Below are 19,808 nucleotides of genomic sequence, written 5' to 3' on the forward strand. Positions count from 1 at the left end.
TTATTTTCTTAGCTCAATTAATCTCATTAACCTCAAGAATTTTAATTAACTTTACTTAAGTCAATGCAGCCTCCTCTTATTTAGCAGGATCGTTTGGAGACATACAGTAAGAATTAAAACTAGGCTGTTAAGTCTCTAGCCTCATTAAAAGTGCAAAAAGTAATTAGCAATGTCCTTATGGGTGGGCATGTATGTGTGTGTGTGTGTTAGGGAAAACATCTGTGCAATTCATTTTACTCTGTTGCAAAACCAAGTTAACATGATAGGTTATTCACTGTAATAATATTTTAGTCTTATGAAAATTATCAAACAAATCTGTATGTATTTGTGTATTATGGTTTAAACTATAACCTTTTGACTCTGTGGTTTTTCTGGTCACAAAATACATTCAGTTAATATTTGTATAAGCTCATGAGCTCAGAAACTTTTATTAAAAAAAAACTATCATTCAATGTAATCATAAGGCTAGATAAGGAAGCAGAGGGCTATTTGAACATATAATCCAACCTTTCATGTCTAAATAGGTTTAATAATGTATTTGGTAGTTGTCAGTCTCAATTATAATGCTCCTTTGCTAAGAAAAAATAAACTACATTCATATCAAGTGTAGATATTTCTTATTTTGGTCCAGAGGTGAAAAGTTTTATGGAAGGGAGATCAGGCTTCAGGAATGCTCATTTTTCTCATCATTCTAAAGAATAACAGTTTGTTGCATTTCACATAGCATTTATTCCTATATCTAAGCTATGTTTATTTTTATTTGTATATTCAAGCTAATAATTCTGGCATCTTTTTTTAAGCAGTTGAAAAATCTGCATTATGAAAATGAACATTATCAGGGCTGCAATCCTTCTCAAGATAAAAGTAGTTCTCTTGTTTGCATAATATCTTTGTAAACCTTTCAGGATTTTACTATAACTCCAAGAATTAGATTATCACCTGAATGAAGTGATATGCAAACATTATTGTTCATGTTTGCCTGTATCTCCCATTGACTCTATTGGTCCACATGGTGTTATGGATACCAGGTAAGTTAAAACATACAAGTGATATAAATTGATGTTCTAAAAATATCACAAGCAACCCAGAGTTATATGCTAAAGCAGAATTAGCATTTATGAGTTAGTAAGAGCAGAAGGTCATTCATGCGTTCTGTTTATTACTTCTCATGGCAGTCCCCTTTGCCAAACTTTATCATGGTAGATAAAATATTTCTTCTTAAAGAAAAGATAAACATCACCTTCTCAAACTTCTGCAGCTCATATCCATCCCCTATCATATCTTTTTACTTTCCTACACACAGGTCTAATTATTTCATGAATTCTAAAAATGTTTATGGACAATAATGACATGCCAGTCATGGTTCTAAAATCTGCAGTGGCAACAAAGAAGATCATCCAGCCCAAGCTACATCCAGCCTTTGGAAGCCACATTTAGGAGGGGAAAGAGAGGAAGTCTTCTGGATTGTGCTTCAAGTCAAATTTATCTTCCCTTCCATTTTCATAGCCATCTGCTCATTTGATGCTCCAACACCAGCAGTATCTGGCCAATCTGTCCTATTTTTGCCATTAGCAGTTTGTTCCCTTTAACTGAGCTTCTATGACTTTCCTTACACACAGCTCAAGTAGTTTCCATGACACTGTGGATAAGGCCCAGAGCTTATCATCATGGTGCCCTGAGATGAAGTTAATCAGGTTTAAGTTGTCCATGCCAGCAACATAAACTGGATTGAATTAGGCAGAAGAGCAAATGTAGTTGCCTATGTTGCCAGGAAAAGCAGGAGGGCACTTAAGTGAGAAGGGACCAGAACTTGATATTTGTTCTGTTCCAGTTTCTGTCTCTAAAGGTTTACTCTCTCTTCCTGCTTTTTCCACCAGGTGTGACCATGGCATGGCAACTCTCCACTCAAATACTTAGAGCATCATGAACGGAAGGAAGAGAGAGTTCATTTTCTCAACTTGAAAATTTTGGAGGAATTTGTGACACTAGACAAAGGCTTGGACCAACCCATGCTGGTTACCCACCAGTACTGTGGTTGGGGTAGGGTCTTTCAGCATGGCCACTTGCAAATCTCTATGGACAGGCCGGTCACCCAGTCTCTGTATATTACTAGGTCACTTACTTTTTCTTTTCCATGAGCCTTACTGCATGCACTTAAAGAAGAGTTATGTTTTCTCATTTGGTCTAGAGAAGAAACCCCCACAGCTGAGTTCTCCAGTCAATTACTATTTTTTCCTCCATCACTTGCAGTTATTCCTGAGCCTTTTCTTATCCTAGCCCCCATCTTCAAATTTTCCAACAGTTTTTTTTTTTTTTTCAATTTACATTTCTATGTGCAAAACAGAGTGGCCTTGGGATTGTAAACCTACTGGAGGGCATGAAGTAGTCTATTCAAAATGGCTGTATGGATTTATGGCTCGCCTCAGACAAGGCCAGTTCAGTTCAGTTCAGTTCAGTCACTCAGTCATGTCCAACTCTTTGCGACCCCATGAATTGCAGCACGCCAGGCCTCCCTGTTCATCACCATCTCCCGGAGTTCACTCAGACTCACGTCCACCGAGTCAGTGATGCCATCCAGCCATCTCATCCTCTGTTGTCCCCTTCTCCTCTTGCCCCCAATCCCTCCCAGCATCAGAGTCTTTTCCAATGAGACAACTCTCCACATGAGGTGGCCAAAGTACTGGAGTTCCAGCTTTAGCATCATTCCTTCCAAAGAAACCCCAGGGCTGATCTCCTTCAGAGTGGACTGGGTGGATCTCCTTGCAGTCCAAGGGACTCTCAAGAGTCTTCTCCAACACCACAGTTCAAAAGCACCAGTTCTTCTGCACTCAGCCTTCTTCACAGTCCAACTCTCACATCCATACATGACCACTGGAAAAACCATAGCCTTGACTAGACGGACCTTAGTCGGCAAAGTAATGTCTCTGCTTTTGAATATACTATCTAAGTTGGTCATAACTTTTCTTCACAAGGAGTAAGCGTCTTTTAATTTCATGGCTGCAGTCACCATCTGCTGTGATTTGGGAGCCCCAAAAAATAAAGTCTGACACTGTTTCCACTGTTTCCCCATCTATTTCCCATGAAGTGATGGGACCGGATGCCATGATCTTCGTTTTCTGAATGTTGAGCTTTAAGCCAACTTTTTCACTCTCCTCTTTCACTTTCATCAAGAGGCTTTTTAGTTCCTCTTCACTTTCTGCCATAAGGGTGGTGTCATCTGCATATCTGAGGTTTTTGATATTTCTCCCAGCAATCTTGATTCCAGCTTGTGTTTCTTCCAGCCCAGCATTTCTCATGATGTACTCTGCATATAAGTTAAATAAGCAGGGTGACAATATATAGCCTTGACATACTCCTTTTCCTATATGGAACCAGTCTGTTGTTCCATGTCCAGTTCTAACTGTTGCTTCCTGACCTGCATACAGGTTTCTCAAGAGGCAGGTTAGGTGGTCTGGTATTCCCATCTCTTTCAGAATTTTCCACAATTTCTTGTGATCCACACAGTCAAAGGCTTTGGCATAGTCAATAAAGCAGAAATAGATGTTTTTCTGGAACTCTCTTGCTTTTTCCATGATCCAGCAGATGTTGGCAATTTGATCTCTGGTTCCTCTGCCTTTTCTAAAACCAGCTTGAACATCAGGAAGTTCACGGTTCACGTATTGCTGAAGCCTGGCTTGGAGAATTTGGAGCATTACTTTACTAGCATGTGAGATGAGTGCAATTGTGCAGTAGTTTGAGCATTCTTTGGCATTACCTTTCTTTGGGATTGGAATGAAAACTGCCCCTTTCCAGTCCTGTGGCCACTGCTGAGTTTTCCAAATTTGCTGGCATATTGAGTGCAGCACTTTCACAGCATCATCTTTCAGGATTTAAAAGAGTTCAACTGGAATTCCATCACCTCCACTAGCTTTGTTCATAGTGATGCTTTCTAAGGCCCACTTGACTTCAGTTTCCAAGATGTCTGGCTCTAGATTAGTGATCACATCATCATGATTATCTGGGTCGTGAAGATCTTTTTTGTACAGTTCTTCCGTGTATTCTTGCCACCTCCTCTTAATATCTTCTGCTTCTGTTAGGTCCATACCATTTCTGTCCTTTATCGAGCCCATCTTTGCATGAAATGTTCCCTTGATATCTCTAATTTTCATTATAGGGGACTGGAATGCAAAAGTAGGAAGTCAAGAAACACCCGGAGTAACAGGCAAATTTGGCCTTGGAATGCGGAATGAAGCAGGGCAAAGACTAATAAAGTTTTGCCAAGAAAATGCACTGGTCATAGCAAACACCCTCTTCCAACAACACAAGAGAAGACTCTACACGTGGACATCACCAGATGGTCAACACCAAAATCAGATTGGTTATATTATATGCAGCCAAAGATGGAGAAGCTCTATACAGTCAACAAAAACAAGACCAGGAGCTGACTGTGGTTCAGATCATGAACTCCTTATTGCCAAATTCAGACTTAAATTGAAGAAAGTAGGGAAAACCACTAGGCCATTCAGGTATGACCTAAATCAAATCCCTTATGATTATACAGTGGAAGTGAGAAATAGATTTAAGGGCCTAGATCTGATAGATAGAGTACCTGATGAACTATGGAATGAGATTCGTGACATTGTACAGGAGACAGGGATCAAGACCATCCCCATGGAAAAGAAATGCAAACAAACAAAATTGCTGTCTGGGGAGGCCTTACAAATAGCTGTGAAAAGAAGAGAGGTGAAAAGCAAAGGAGAAAAGGAAAGATATAAGCATCTGAATGCAGAGTTCCAGAGAATAGCAATAAGAGATAAGAAAGCCTTCTTCAGCGATCAATGCAAAGAAATATAGGAAAAGAACAGAATGGGAAAGACTAGAGATCTCTTCAAGAAAATTAGAGATACCAAGGGAACATTTCATGCAAAGATGGGCTCAATAAAGAACAGAAATGGTATGGACCTAACAGACAAGGCTAATGGGATCTAAAGAAGAGTATAACACAGCCACATATTTCAAAGTACATAACCTACCTTGTTGTGGACCTAGTCATCATGTGATTGGAAAAGAGTCAGAAATACTGATATCAACTATAGAAAAGTTGATTATTCAAACAGATTCAAATTTGTGGGCATTATATTTACTCTTACCCTTCAATGAATGCATATATTAGAACTTAGAAAAGTGTCTACCTTTGGACAAGACTCCAACAAAACAAAAACCTCTTACTCTAGTACAAATTGGGACATATTCAGTGCTCAAAAATGCATCTGACTAAAAGCACTCAACTATGCAATCATCCTATGTACTTTCAATAAACTATTGATCATACCTTTTTGTCATCACTTGTCCTACGTGACTCTTGACACAGAAGACTCTCCGTGTCTGAATGCCCACACCACATGTAGCTTCTCCATTCCAGCCAATGGTTGCATTAAGGGCAGTTACTAATGTGTCTTCAGAACAGGGGCCCCAAGGCGATGTCTCCCAGTAGAGCTGCATGCATGAATGGTCATTGCATGAGCGATATTCTTGGAGGGCCTGACTAGGAGGGCATGGTTTTCCACCTGCAAATACCAAAAGAAAAAAGAATGCATAGTTGTTGCTGTTATTAGCATATTGCTGCTGTTATTCCTGTCATTATTGTTGTTTTTCCCATTTTAATGTTGTAGAAAGATGGCCTTTTGGTACAATTTTCCCTGAGCCACTGTACAATGTTTCTGATTCTACAGTCATGGTTCTTCTGTCATGAGTAACAACCTGAGGACAATATACTGCACCTTTCTCTCCTCAATAACAGGCAACAGTATGTAAAAAAAAAAAAAAAAAAAATCAGTTCACCTGGACATACCTCTCCTCCAGCAACAAAATACAAAGAAACTGTATGGGACTAAAAATAACGCTGTGCACTCCCACTTGGGACAAATTCAGAACACAAGGTACAAAGAGATTAAAAAGTCCAACTGTCACTTTTGAAGAGCCTGGAGCAAAAGCAGGTTACTGTACATGCCTCCTGCCCACAACATTAATGGGTGAGCAAAGCAACTAAACTACCCCTCCAGCCACGACCCCTGGACACACCCTTACTATCACCCTTACTATACGTGAGCAAGTTAGGGAACCTGTTGCTGTTTGTTCCCACTACCCCTTGGTGCAGTAGAGGCCTTGAAAAAGCCTTGCTTGAAAAAGATCAATCGATTCTACTGCTCACCTCTGTGTCATGTATCTCTGAGATAAATCCCAAAGATACCTGCTTTTATTTTAATATTATTATGCCAACATCAATTAGCCAGTTAGATATAATAGACCATGACCTTGAAGTGGTATTGTTCAAACACAAATACTCACACACATTACTGGCATATGGGCTCTCTTTCCTAAGACAGCATGATTTTTCTCAAAGAACCACTTTAAGACAACCATCCTCCCTCAAGCAGTGCATTTTACTGCAAGTTGAGAAATCCAGAAATCTCTCTTCAAGTTTGGCAGGAGAGAGCTCACCCTTAAACTCTGAAATAATATCTGACAATGTGTTATCCCCTGGCAGGGAGACCAGACGATTGTGTGTTCCTACACTCCTGGGTGAGTCAGACAATCACATTTCATTACTATCTTTTCTTTCACAATTTTATATCTATGTAAAAAATAGTATTTCTCTAAAGCATTGATGTTTTCCCCTGACTCTCCCACAGCATAATGATTTATTCAGTGGGCCAAATACTTGAGATTTGCGACCTTGATTTTGTTATTCTTGTTATTTCCCCCCCATTAAACACTATTGACTTTTTTCTCCTTCCATAAAAATAACAGAAAAAAGGAGGAAGCCACTGCACTTTGAGAACATGAAAATCTTCATTCCTCTTGAACCTGGTCCCATTTCCTATGATCACAGAACAGAATCTTATCTTAAAGGGAGTTGCTCAAAGCAAGTGGCCATATTGCTCTGTTGTCCTCACTGAGCTGTTGGCAGAGAGCCAAGGGAGAACCTAAAAGAAATGAAGTGGCAGGTGTGTCTGGGGACGGAGACCATTGCTCTAAGTGATAGAAACAGCTGCTCCTCCAATTTGTCCTCAAGTCACCCGTTTACATTCCCATAGCACGTTAGCTTCTTCAACGCCATTTCACAGCCTTCATCTTTTTCCCTCTCACAATGTGCCAGCCTGACGGCAGGAAACGAGGACATGCAGATCAGGTACTGTGCCAGTGTTAGCGGTGGCTCCAGGTCAAGAAGCCACATCTCTGGATTCCTAATTTTGAACTCATTTTACCAGGCACATTCCAATTATGTTCCCAACTGCATGAGCTATCAGAAGCTGGATGTTTACCAACAAAGTCTTGTCTTCTTCCCTAAAAACGTATAACAACTAACACCCATCTTGCCTGCCATGACCTGTATGTGCGTGAGTACTATGATACATGCGTGTGTGCTCACTCAGTTGTGTCCGACTCTTTGAGAACTCTGGACTGTAACCCACCAGAATCCTCTTTCCATGGAATTTTCCAGCAAGAATACTGGAATGGGTTGCCATTTCCAACTCCAGGGGATCTTCTAGACCCAGGGATCAAACCCACATCTCTTGCATTTTCTGCATTGGCAGGTGGATTCTTTACTAAAACAAGTCATGTCAATTATGGGAACCCAACATAGATTAACTAGGGGATTAGAGAGAAATGCTTGGGAAGCAAATTGTTTACCAAGATTTAGGGACTAGAAACCTTCCCTATTACTCACCTTCTCCAGCCAATGCCAGGATAGTCCTTGACCTGGTCTGTTTCCCATCTGAGTTTTTATTTGAACAAGACTGAGAGCAAGATGACCACTCTGTCCACTCGCTCACCACACAATCCATCCGGCAGGGAATTTCACATGCCATCTGTTCAGGAGGTGGAGGTGCTGGGCAGAGACTCCCTGATACGTCTTCTCCTGTAATCAACCAGATCAAGACAGATGCTGATGAATGTAAAACTGAGGCCCATCCAGGAACACTTAGATTCATCTCTTCCTCTATTACTTCAGCTTAGCTTAGAAGACGCCTCCTTGTGTCTAAACCAATAATGTTTTTTGTTGTTGTTGTTGTTCAGCTGTTCACAATATTTATGTCAAGAAAAACTTTTAGGAGATAATTTGGCATTGAGAAAGGTAGATACAATAGGAAAACTGCCTTTTGTCATCCTTCCCAGGGACAAGTGGGCTTCTTCCAGGAACAATTTAGCCTAGATGGCTGGGGACAAGACTGACATGCTATTGACAACCACATGTAACAAGTACATGCATTTCTGCAAAACTGGAGCTAGAAGCATCTGCTGACCTGAAAAACCACAATTTATGCTCAGCCATCTATTGTGCCCCCTTCCCAAGTTATCAATCTAATTTTCTATTGGGTGTTCTCATCTCTAAATGCATGTGTGGGTGCTTAGTCACTCAGTTATCTCCAACTCTTTGCAACCCCATGGACTGTAGCCCACCAGGCTCCTCTGTCTATGGAATTTTCCAGACAAGGATACTGGAATGAGTTGTTATTTTCTAATACAAGGGATCTTCCCAATATAGGGATCAAACCCGTGTCTCCTGTACCTCTTGCATTGGCAGGTGGATTCTTTACCACTGTGCCACCTGGGAAGCCCCATCTCTAAATGTGCAATCTTAGTGAAGACTATTACACAATGATTCATTTATTCTATTTCTGCATAGTGGTAAATAAGCCAAAACCACAGTGGAAATGAACCTGTGGCTAAAATTATACACTATGTTGAAACAAATGGTGAAAGCAAGCCCCCAGTTTTCCCAAATATATTCCCCTTTTGATGAACTACTCAAACAAAACACACACACACACACACACACACACACACACAATAATGGGGAATGGAGTTTTACAATTAACAGACACAGCCAAGGGGATCATTTCTAAGTTGCTATTTTATATCACAAATGATTATAATGAATTTTTTTTCTAAACTCTCTTGTAGGTTATTTATCCACTATTTTTAGAATTCAAATATTCCTCTTTATAGATAACAATTTCACTCTTACTATCCCCTCATTCACAGTCACCTCATAAATACAGAAGACATGAACAATAGTAAAAACATTTATGGTTTGAAGCAACAACATGAAATGTGGAATGGCAATTCTAGGAGACAGGCAGTTTCCTCTTTGTGACTTTATGCCCATGAAATTCTCCTGTCATAATCTGACACAAAAAGTAACTGTGAAAAGGGACTAACATTTATGCAGCATCTCCCTTGTGCAAGGCACTGTCCTCATAAGATGCTCCTAGAGACAGGTGTGACCCATCTTGTTTTGTAGACGAGGAGTCAGTGGCTCTGGAAGGAAAACTTCCCGTGGGTCTAGAAGGAAACTCAGGGTCACAAAACTTGCTTACAGGGCTGAGTAGGGAAGCAAATGAAAACTTTCTGATTCCAAAAATTCTGGTTTCTCCATTAACCATATTACATCTAATTCCAAGAGATGGATAATTCTTTTTAAAGGAAGTACAGGTTGGCCAAAAAGTTCATTCAGTTTTTTTACACCCAGTCTTACAGAAAAACCTGAAAAAACTTTTTGGCCAATCAAATAAATAAAACAAGCTGTCAGTGAGCAAGACTCCCTGGAGGACAAGCTAATGCCCTCCTAAGATTTGCATTCATATTTGTAAATGAGGTCAGGCTCACTGCCCTTGAGGTACAAATAAAACTTTTCAAGCATATTATAGGAAGTAATAGAGATTCTAGCAGATAATCACGCTGAAAGAGCAGTTCAAATCACTCTCTTTTCAGTCTCAATCTATTTTCTTGTTGAATCCACACTGTATACTACATGTAAACGCAGACACACAGACACACACACAGACACACACACACACACACACAAAGACACAGACACACAAACACAGACACACAAAGACACACAGACACACACACACACACACACACACACACACACACACCCCCTGCAATATAACTTAGGGGGAGGGCTTCCCCAAGTACAGAAGTAGGCAGGTCAAACAAAACATACCAGCTACATCTAACCGAAATTCAATTTCCACATTCGTGAGTATTATGAGCATAACTTCTACACAAAAACATTTCAAAGCAGTGTCTTGCAAAGAACATTTTGAGGAATAAGATATTTGAAGGTTCTTATTTTAAAAGGGAGGGTGGAGCTGAGAAGTGCTAGATTAAAACAGTAAAACCGGTCTCATTACTGGAGGGTAGTGAGTGTTAAAAATGCCAATTATCACATAAACTCCCTTTGATGCAAATAGCATGTAGTATTTTTCAGTCTTATTTGACTAATGGTTTTCCTTTTGGGGGGGCATCTCTCCCAGAAATTTTATTTTTATCAATATGCTTTGAGAAAAATCCTGCCTTCAAGAGTTATAAAATTATCAACTACTATTTGATGAGCATGTATTACATCCAAGGATTAATGGAATAAATATAAATGAAGATACTGTGATTTATCCCCCCAGAGCTCATGATTAATAACAGAGATGAGCTATAAATACAAAAAGATAAAACCTAGTCCAAAGGTAAATGTCAAGAACTGTGTGTTTCAAATAGAGAATCCTGTAGTGATTTAGGGAAGAGAAAGCTCTCTGGGCACCTAATCTGAGAGTAGAAGGCTCTCAATAAGGAGAAAGAGACTAGGAACTGGTGACAACCAGGGAGGGCATATCAGTCACTTCAAGTGTCAACAAAGGTATAGTGATAGGGAAATACAGGCTATGTGGAAGGCAGTTAAACCTGAGGGTCCACGGGGAAAAGAGAAAGCATATGTTGGAAGAGTTGTTTGACATCAAATTCTGGATAACTTAGACTGAAACACCAGTTCTATTTCCACCTTCATTCAATTCCCAAATGCCCAGGTTTCCCATGACCCAAATTTAACATCCTGCAGGTCATCCACCATCTAGTAGCTTTAGTATTCGCTTCCAGTGCTGGAATGCTTTTTAAAACCTAAGCTTTCCTATAAACTGTATGTCCATTTACACAGGGCAGTGAAATGTCAATACTCCCACCAACACTTTGACAGCTTGTCTATATGGGCCAATGCAGAAATGTGAGCAATCAGATAAGTTGTTCATTAGTGAAGCCAAGCTAATAGTCATAAGCAGGCTCTTCAGTTCGTGTGTGAGCTATTTGATAAGAAACCATGCCAAAGAAAAGATCACAATGGGATCTTAGTTATGGGTAACCTAGTCAGGCAGAGTTAAGTATCTGAAGGTGGAGCTTAGGCCCACTTATCCTCTGGAGCATATCACTTAACTTATTTGAACCTCTGTTATCTCATCTACAATAATGAAATAATAACACCTACCTTTCAGGGATAGTAGAAGTCACGAATGCAAAATACACGGCAGTGTTTCCAACAACAGAGGGAGGACACAACATAGAGGAATGTGAAACAGATCACCAGTCCAAGTTCGATGCATGAAACAGGGCATTCAAAGCCAGTGCTCTGGGACAACCCTGAGGGATGGGATGGGGAGGGAGGTGGAAGGGGAGTTCAGGATGGGGGACACATGTACACCCATGGCTGACTCCTGTCAATGTATGGCAAAACCCACTACAATACTGTAAAGTAATTAGCCTCCAATTAAAATAAATAAATAACTTTTAAAAATATCTGCAAAGATGTACACCACCAAATGGAGAAGGGAATGGCAATCTATTCCAGTATTCTTGCCTGGAGAATCCCATGGACAGAGGAGCCTGGTTGGGCTACAGTCCATGGGGTCACAAAGAGTTGGACACAACCGAGCAACTAACACGACACTATACTACACTACACCACCAAAACCTAACGGCATTCTTGACCTAAAAATCTAGAGGTGGATGCCATAACCATGGAAAGCACTTGCTCTAACATGCATATGTATGTACAAATTACCAGCAACAGCTTCACAGACTAGTTCACATAATATATAAAGAATGCTTACAATTATCCAGATAATTTTGCTTATATGTGACTCATCTAATCCATTTAAAAGCCAAAAATAAAGCACTTGAGCCTGAACAAGCTCATTAGCCCATCTACACTGGTATAATTATCTTCCTACTGCAGAGAGAACTCATTTCAAAAGAGGAGCATTTATACTTTCCTTTTTACATTTTCATGGATGGATCAATGAGACCAACTGAAATCTCAGGCAAGCGTGGAAAATAAAGGAGCACATGGGACAGGAACTTAGTCATTAAAAGTGATTTTCACAAGCTCTCATAATCTAATGTCACAATAAAACTGAATATATTTAAGGGAAAAACTGAATTCATTTTTCAAGAAGACTCTAAAATTGTTCCCTGTCCTCATCAGGTCCTCTGAGATCAATAATGATAAACTAGATTCTCTCTCCTCAAGGAGTCAGTTCAGTTCAGTCACTCATTAGTGTCCGACTCTTTGCGACCCCATGAATCGCAGTACGCCAGGCCTCCCTGTCCATCACCAACTCCCGGAGTTCACTCAGACTCATGTCCATTGAGTCCTTGATGCCACCCAGCCATCTCATCCTCTGTCATCCCCTTCTCCTCCCAGCATCAGAGTCTTTTCCAATGAGTCAACTCTCCGCATGAGGTGGCCAGAGTACAGGAGTTTCAGCTTTAGCATCATTCCTTCCAAAGAAATCCCAGGATTGATCTCCTTCAGAATGGACTGGCTGGATCTCCTTGTCCAAGGGACTCTCAAGAGTCTTCTCCAACACCATAGATCAAAAACATCAATTCTTCGGCGCTCAGCCTTCTTCATAGTCAAACTCTCACATCCATACATGACCACAGGAAAAACCATAGCCTTGACTAGACGGACCTTAGTCGGCAAAGTAATGTCTCTGCTTTTGAATATGCTGTCTAGGTTGGTCATAACTTTTCTTCCAAGGAGTAAGTGTCTTTTAATTTCATGCTGCAGTCACCATCTGCAGTGATTTTGGAGCCCCCAAAAATAAAGTCTGACACTGTTTCCACTGTTTCCCCATCTATTTTCCATGAAGTGATGGGACCAGATGCCATGATCTTTGTTTTCTGAATGTTGAGCTTTAAGCCGACTTTTTCACTCTCCTCTTTCACTTTCATCAAGAGTCTTTAGCTCCTCTTCACTTTCTGCCATAAGGGTGGTATCATCTGCATATCTGAGCTTATTGATATTTCTCCCGGTAATCTTGATTCCAGCTTGTGTTTCTTCCAGTCCAGTGTTTTTCATGATGTACTCTGCATAGAAGTTAAATAAGCAGGCTGACAATATACAGCCTTGACATACTCCTTTTCCTATTTGGAACCAGTCTGTTGTTCCATGTCCAGTTCTAACTGTTGCTTCCTGACCTGCATACAGATTTCTCAAGAGGCAGGTCAGGTGGTCTGGTATTCCCATCTCTTTCAGAATTTTCTTCTTTAAATTAGTTGTGATTCTGAAAATAAGGAATAGGGTGCTGCTCCAACCTTGTGACTTTTTAAAAAATAATTTAATATGGTGACATCCCATTATATAAAATTAACCATTTTAGAGTAAATATTTCAGCAGCATTTAGTAAATCACAATTTTTTTGCAGTCCATCATCTCTATTCTTTGTGATTCTAGAGACCTTGGCTTAGATGACTGGGTGACTCGGTCTTGCCTGTGGGTTATTGTACCATTCTCATGCTTGCCCATTCTTGACGAAAAACAACCGTTCATAGATAAGAGAAAGATTATTCTGTTTTTCAAAGTACAGTATATATACAAGGTTGTATTAGTTTCAGGTGTACAGCAAAGTGATTCAATTATGTGTGCATGTGTGCATAAGAATCATTTGTTGATTCTTTCCCATTATAGACTATTACAAGATATTGCATATAGCTCCCTATGCTACACAGTAACTCTAGGTCCACTATGGAACTAGGAACTATGGATGGAGGTTCGTGACACTGTACAGGAGACAGGGCTCAAGACTATCTCCAAGAAAAAGAAATGAAAAAGAGCAAAATGGCTGTTTGAGGAAGCCTTACAAGTAGCTGTGAGGAGAAGGGAAGAGAAAAGCAAAGGAGAAAAGGAAAGATATACCCATTTGAATGCAGAGTTCCAAAGAATAGCAAGGAGAGATAAGAAAGCCTTCCTCAGTGATCAGTGCAAAGAAATAGAGGAAAACAATAAAATGGGAAAGACTAGAGACATCTTCAAGAAAATCAGAGATACCAAGGGAAAATTTCATGCAAAGATGGGCACAATAATGGACAGAAATGGTAGGGACCTAACAGAAGCAGAAGATATTAAAAAGAGTTGGCAAGAATACACAGAAGAACTATACAAAAAAGAGCTTCACGACCCAGATAATCACCATGGTGTGATCACTCACGTGGAGCCAGACATTCTGGAATGTGAAGTCAAGTGGGCCTTAGGAAGCATCACTACGAACAAAGCTAGTGGAGGTGATGGAATTCCAGTTGAGCTATTTCAAAGTCCTGAAAGATGATGCTGTGAAAGTGCTACACTCAATATGCCAGCAAATTTGGAAAACTCAGCAGTGGCCACAGGACTGGAAAAGGTCAGTTTTCATTCCAATTCCAAAGAAAGGCAATGCCAACGAATATTCAAATTACCACACAATTGCACTCATCTCACACACTAGTAAAATAATGCTTAAAATTCTCCAAGCCACGCTTCAACAGAACTTGAACCGTGAACTTAAAGATGTTCAAGCTGAATTTAGAAAAGGCAGAGGAACTAGAGATCAAATTGCCAACATCTGCTGGATCATAGAAAAAGCAAGAGAGTTCCAGAAAAAACATTTACTTCTGCTTTATTGACTATGCCAAAGCCTTTGACTGTGTGGATCACAAGAAACTGTGGAAAATTCTGAAAGAGATGGGAATACCAGACCACCTGACCTGCCTCTTGAGAAACCTGTATGCAGGTCAGGAAGCAACAGTTAGAACTGGACATGGAACAACAGACTGGTTCCAAATAGGAAAATAAGTATGTCAAGGCTGTATATTGTCACCCTGCTTATTTAACTTCTATGTGGAGAACATCATGAGAATCACTGGACCAGAAGAAGCACAAGCTGGAATCAAGACTGCCGGGAGAAATATCAATAACCTCAGATATGCAGATGACACCACCCTTATGGCAGAAAGTGAAGAGGAGCTAAAGACTCTTGATGAAAGTGAAAGAGGAGAGTGAAAAAGTCGGCTTAAAGCTCAACATTCAGAAAACAAAGATCATGGCATCTGGTCCCATCACTTCATGGAAAATAGATGGGGAAACAGTGGAAACAGTGTCAGACTTTATTTTTGGGGGCTCCAAAATCACTGCAGATGGTGACTGCAGCCATGAAATTAAAAGACACTTGCTCCTTGGAAGAAAAGTTATGACCAACCTAGACAGCATATTCAAAAGCAGAGACATTACTTTGTCAACAAAGGTCCGTTTAGTCAAGGCTATGGTTTTTCCTGTGGTCATGTATGGATGTGAGAGTTGGACTGTGAAGACGGCTGAGTGCCAAGGAATTGATGCTTTTGATCTGTGGTGTTGAAGAAGACTCTTGAGAGATCCAACCAGTCCATCCTAAATGAGATCAGTCCTGGTTGCTCATTGGAAGGACTGATGTTGAAGGTGAAACTCCAATATTTTGGCCACCTGATGCGAATAGCTGACTCATTTGCAAAGATCCTGACTCTGGGAAAGATTGAGGGCAGGAGGAGAAGGGGATGACAGAGGATGAGATGGTTGGATGGCATCACCGACTCAATGGACATGGGTTTTGGTGGACTCTGGGAGCTGGTGATGGACAGGGAGGCCTGGCATGCTGTGGTTCATGGGGTTGCAAAGAGTCGGAAACGACTGAGCAACTGAACTGAACTGAACTCTAGGTCCTTGTTGCTTATCTATTTTAAATATAGTAGAGTGTATTGTGCATGCATGCTCAGTCATGTCTGATTGTTTGCAATCCCATGGGCTGTAGCCCACCAGGCTCCTCTTTCCTTGGAATTTTCTAGGCAAGATTACTGGAGTGGGTTACCATTTCCTCCTCCAGGGGATCTTCGCAACTCAGGGATTGAACTCACATCTCTTATGTCTCCTCCATCGGCAGGCAGGTTCTTTATCACTGAGGCCACCTGGGAAGCCTGTGGTATGTATCTATTAATCACAAACTCCAAATTTATCCCTTCTATCTTTTCCATTTTGGCGACCATAACTGTGTTTTTTATGTTTTTATGTGTTTTTTATGTGTCTGTTTCTGTGTTGTAAATAAGTTCACATGTATCTGTTTTTTTTAGATTCCACATATAACTGATATCATAAGATATTTGTCTTTTGTTTCTGACTTACTTCACTTAGCATGGTAATCTCTAGGTCTAATTGAGAGAAAGATTCTTGAACACATGAATAAACTCAAGATTCCCTGAAAAAGCTTCTTTCTTCTGGTTCAAATGTATATGCTACTTAAAGTATAAATAGTTCACGGCAGACTCTCTATGGTGGCCATGTAAATTTAACACTAACGTAGCTTTCAGACTTTGGACTTTCCACATAAAATTAATGTTTAAGCCATACCTATGCTATATACTATGTCTTGTGGCATCTTTTGTTTTATAATATTAAGGAACTAGAATTTAATATTATAAACCATCATCTCTCTTTATAATAATAGAACAAATAGCTATGTTTCTTATTTTTCTGACCTGTACTATGTGTCTAAAATGAGAAAAGATATAGACAAAATAGAAATAAAATGAGAAACCAGATATATACAAATCTACAGTCTGATTTAAAAGTAGACTAGCAAACACATGAAAAGATGCTCAACATCACTCATTATCAGAGAAATGCAAATCAAAACCACAATGAGGTACCATTTCACACCAGTCAGAATGGCTGCGATCCAAAAGTCTGCAAGCAGTAAATGCTGGAAAGGGTGTGGAGAAAAGGGAACCTTCTTACACTGTGGGTGGGAATGCAAACTAGTACAGCCACTATGGAGAACAGTGTGGAGATTCCTTAAAAAACTGGAAATAGAACTGCCTTATGACCCAGCAATCCCACTGTTGGGCATACACACCAAGAAAACCAGAATTGAAGGAGACACATGTACCCCAATGTTCACTGCAGCACTGTGTATAATAGCCAGGACATGGAAGCAACCTAGATGTCCATCAGCAGATGAATGGATAAGAAAGCTGTGGTACATATACACAACGGAGTATTACTCAGCCATTAAAAAGAATACATTTGAATCAGTTCTAATGAGGTGGATAAAACTGGAGCCTATTATACAGAGTGAAGTAAGCCAGAAAGAAAAACACCAGTACAGTATACTAACACATATATATGGAATTTAGAAAGATGGTAACAATAACCATGTATGTGAGACAGCAAAAGAGACACAGATGTATAGAACAGTTTTTTGGACTCTGTGGGAGAGGGCGAGGGTGGGATGATTTGGGAGAATGGCACTGAAACATGTATAATATCATATATGAAACAAATTGCCAGTCCAGGTGCGATGCATGATACTGGATGCTTGGGGCTGGTGCACTGGGACAACCCAGAGGGATGGTACAGGGAGGGAAGAGGGTGGGGGTTTCAGGATGGGGAACACGTGTATACCTGTGGCAGATTCATGTTGATGTATAGGAAAACCAATACAATATTGTAAAGTAATTAACCTCCAATTAAAATAAATAAATTTATATCAAAAAATAAAAGCAGACTAGCATTTTGTCATCATACACAATTCAAAATATCTTACTCTTTCAAAAAATAATGCAAATTGGGTATTTCATCGATATTTCCTCTTGTATACTATTACACTATCTATGGAAAATAATGAAGCAGTTATCGAAAATACTTTACACGTCATAAAATTTTATGTCCTATTTAAATCTGAGAAGAATCCCAATAAATGTTGATTAAATGCTTGCCAAGAGCTAGTAAGATGTCAGCGGATGTTATACAGCAAATTTCCTGGAATTCATATGCACTTAATTTCATTTTTTAAATTTAAATGTTATCTCCTTAAACGTAAGTAGCCCTTAGTCACTTCTGGACTGGGATTCTACTCAGCTAAGGAAATGTTTATACTTCAAAACAACAAAATATGAAAGAAAGCTAAGAGCTAAAGAGAAGTTATATGCAACTACGCAATGCCAACAATGCCATTAATGCTTCTGCTTGTGAATTTTACCATTTGAAGTTTATTTATCTAGTTTGTACACACAGGAAGGCAAATTTTAAAAATATGTTGTTACGTATTATCATATTTATAATAACAAAACAACTGCAATAATAAAATAACATCAGCATGTGATATCTGAGAAAGTATACAGTGGGCTGTACACTGCACACACCACATGGCTTTTTTTTTTCTCAAATTTTTTAAAGTTTTAATTGGAGGATACTTACAATATTGTGATGGCCTCTGCCATACATTAACATGAATCGGTCATAGTTAAACATGTGTCCCCTCCCTTCGGAACCCTCCTCCTACCTCCCTCCCCACCCCATCCGTCCAAGTTGTCACAGAGCACCAGCTTTGTGTTCCCTGTGTCACACATCAAGCTCCCACTGACTATTTTATACATGGTAATATAGAATATATATAATATATAGGTATCCCACCCTCTCCGTCACCAAATGTATCCAAAAGTCTGTTCTTTATGTCTATGTCTCCTTTGCTGCCCTACTGAGATCATTACTGAGGTACTCTTGCCTGGAAACTCCCATGGATGGAGGAGCCTGGTAGGCTGCAGTCCATGCTAAGGGTCGGACATGACTGAGCAACTTCCCTTTCACTTTTCACTTTCATGCATTGGAGAAGGAAATGGCAACCCACTCCAGTGTTCTTGCCTGGAGAATCCCAGGGATGGGGGAGCCTGGTAGGCTGTCGTCTATGGGGTCGCACAGAGTTGGACATGACTGAAGTGACTTAGCAGCAGCAGCACTGTCATATCTGAGGTACAGAGAACTTAAAACCACTTGTTCAAGAGTCATGTGGCTGGTAAGTGTCTGACCTAGAACAAAAACATACCTCCTGCTGCTGCTGCTAAGTCGCTTCAGTCGTGTCTGACTCTGTGCGACCCCATAGACGGCACCCCGCCACACTCCCCGTCCCTGGGATTCTCCAGGCCAAGAATACTGGAGTGGGTAGCCATTTCCTTCTCCAATGCATGAAAATGAAAAGTGAAAGTGAAGTCGCTCAGTCGTGCCCGACTCTTAGCCACCCCATGGATTGCAGCCCACCAGGCTCCTCCGTCCATGGGATTTTCCAGGCACAAGTACTGGAGTGGAATGCCATTGCCTTCTCTGGGAAAACATACCTACTAGACCCTACAAGCTATAGTCTTAAGTATTTTGCTGTATTGTGTCCTGGTTCATATCTCACATATGCCTTTCTCATCATATTACTTTTAACTGATACTAAACTATGAAGAAAGAATTCTATACAATCCATTGTCAGCTAGTCAGTATATTTAGTACTGGAAAGAATGAGCCCAAAGGAGTGAGTAGCCTAATTAGGAACTGCATCATCACATGAGGCAGAATAGGGTGATATTTTTCAAAAATAGAAAAGATAAGCAGATGAAAAAGAGTGCATAATGCAGAGTTGGAAGAACAAGATAGAAGGCCAGACAAAATAGGAACACGGAAGTATGGATGATCAGCAAAAACAGTACACTGTATGATTCGATAAATGACACAAACTCAAGCTAAACATATAATAATGATGTGGCACTAGAGGTAAAGAGCCTGCCTGCCAATGTAGGAGATACAAGAGATGCAGGTTCGATCCCTGAGTTGGAAAGATCTCTTGAGGAGGAAAAGGCAACCTGTCCCAGGAGTCTTGCCTGAAGAATAC

General features: G+C 40.2%; 1 protein-coding gene across 1 annotated transcript in view; it reads right to left on the minus strand.

Moving 5' to 3' along the window:
* The window catches only part of THSD7B (thrombospondin type 1 domain containing 7B), an 899,070-nt gene that overhangs the window by 475,348 nt on the left and 403,914 nt on the right, over positions 1-19,808 (minus strand). Inside the window, exons 7-8 of the mRNA XM_052635756.1 lie at positions 7,712-7,903; positions 5,312-5,546 (exon numbers count right to left, since the gene is read on the minus strand). Coding sequence (XP_052491716.1) covers positions 5,312-5,546; positions 7,712-7,903 — 427 coding nt within the window. The remainder of the gene's footprint in view (positions 1-5,311; positions 5,547-7,711; positions 7,904-19,808) is intronic.

This window comes from Budorcas taxicolor, chromosome 2, assembly GCF_023091745.1.
Source record: "Budorcas taxicolor isolate Tak-1 chromosome 2, Takin1.1, whole genome shotgun sequence".
In the NCBI taxonomy this organism is placed as follows: Eukaryota; Metazoa; Chordata; class Mammalia; order Artiodactyla; family Bovidae; genus Budorcas; species Budorcas taxicolor.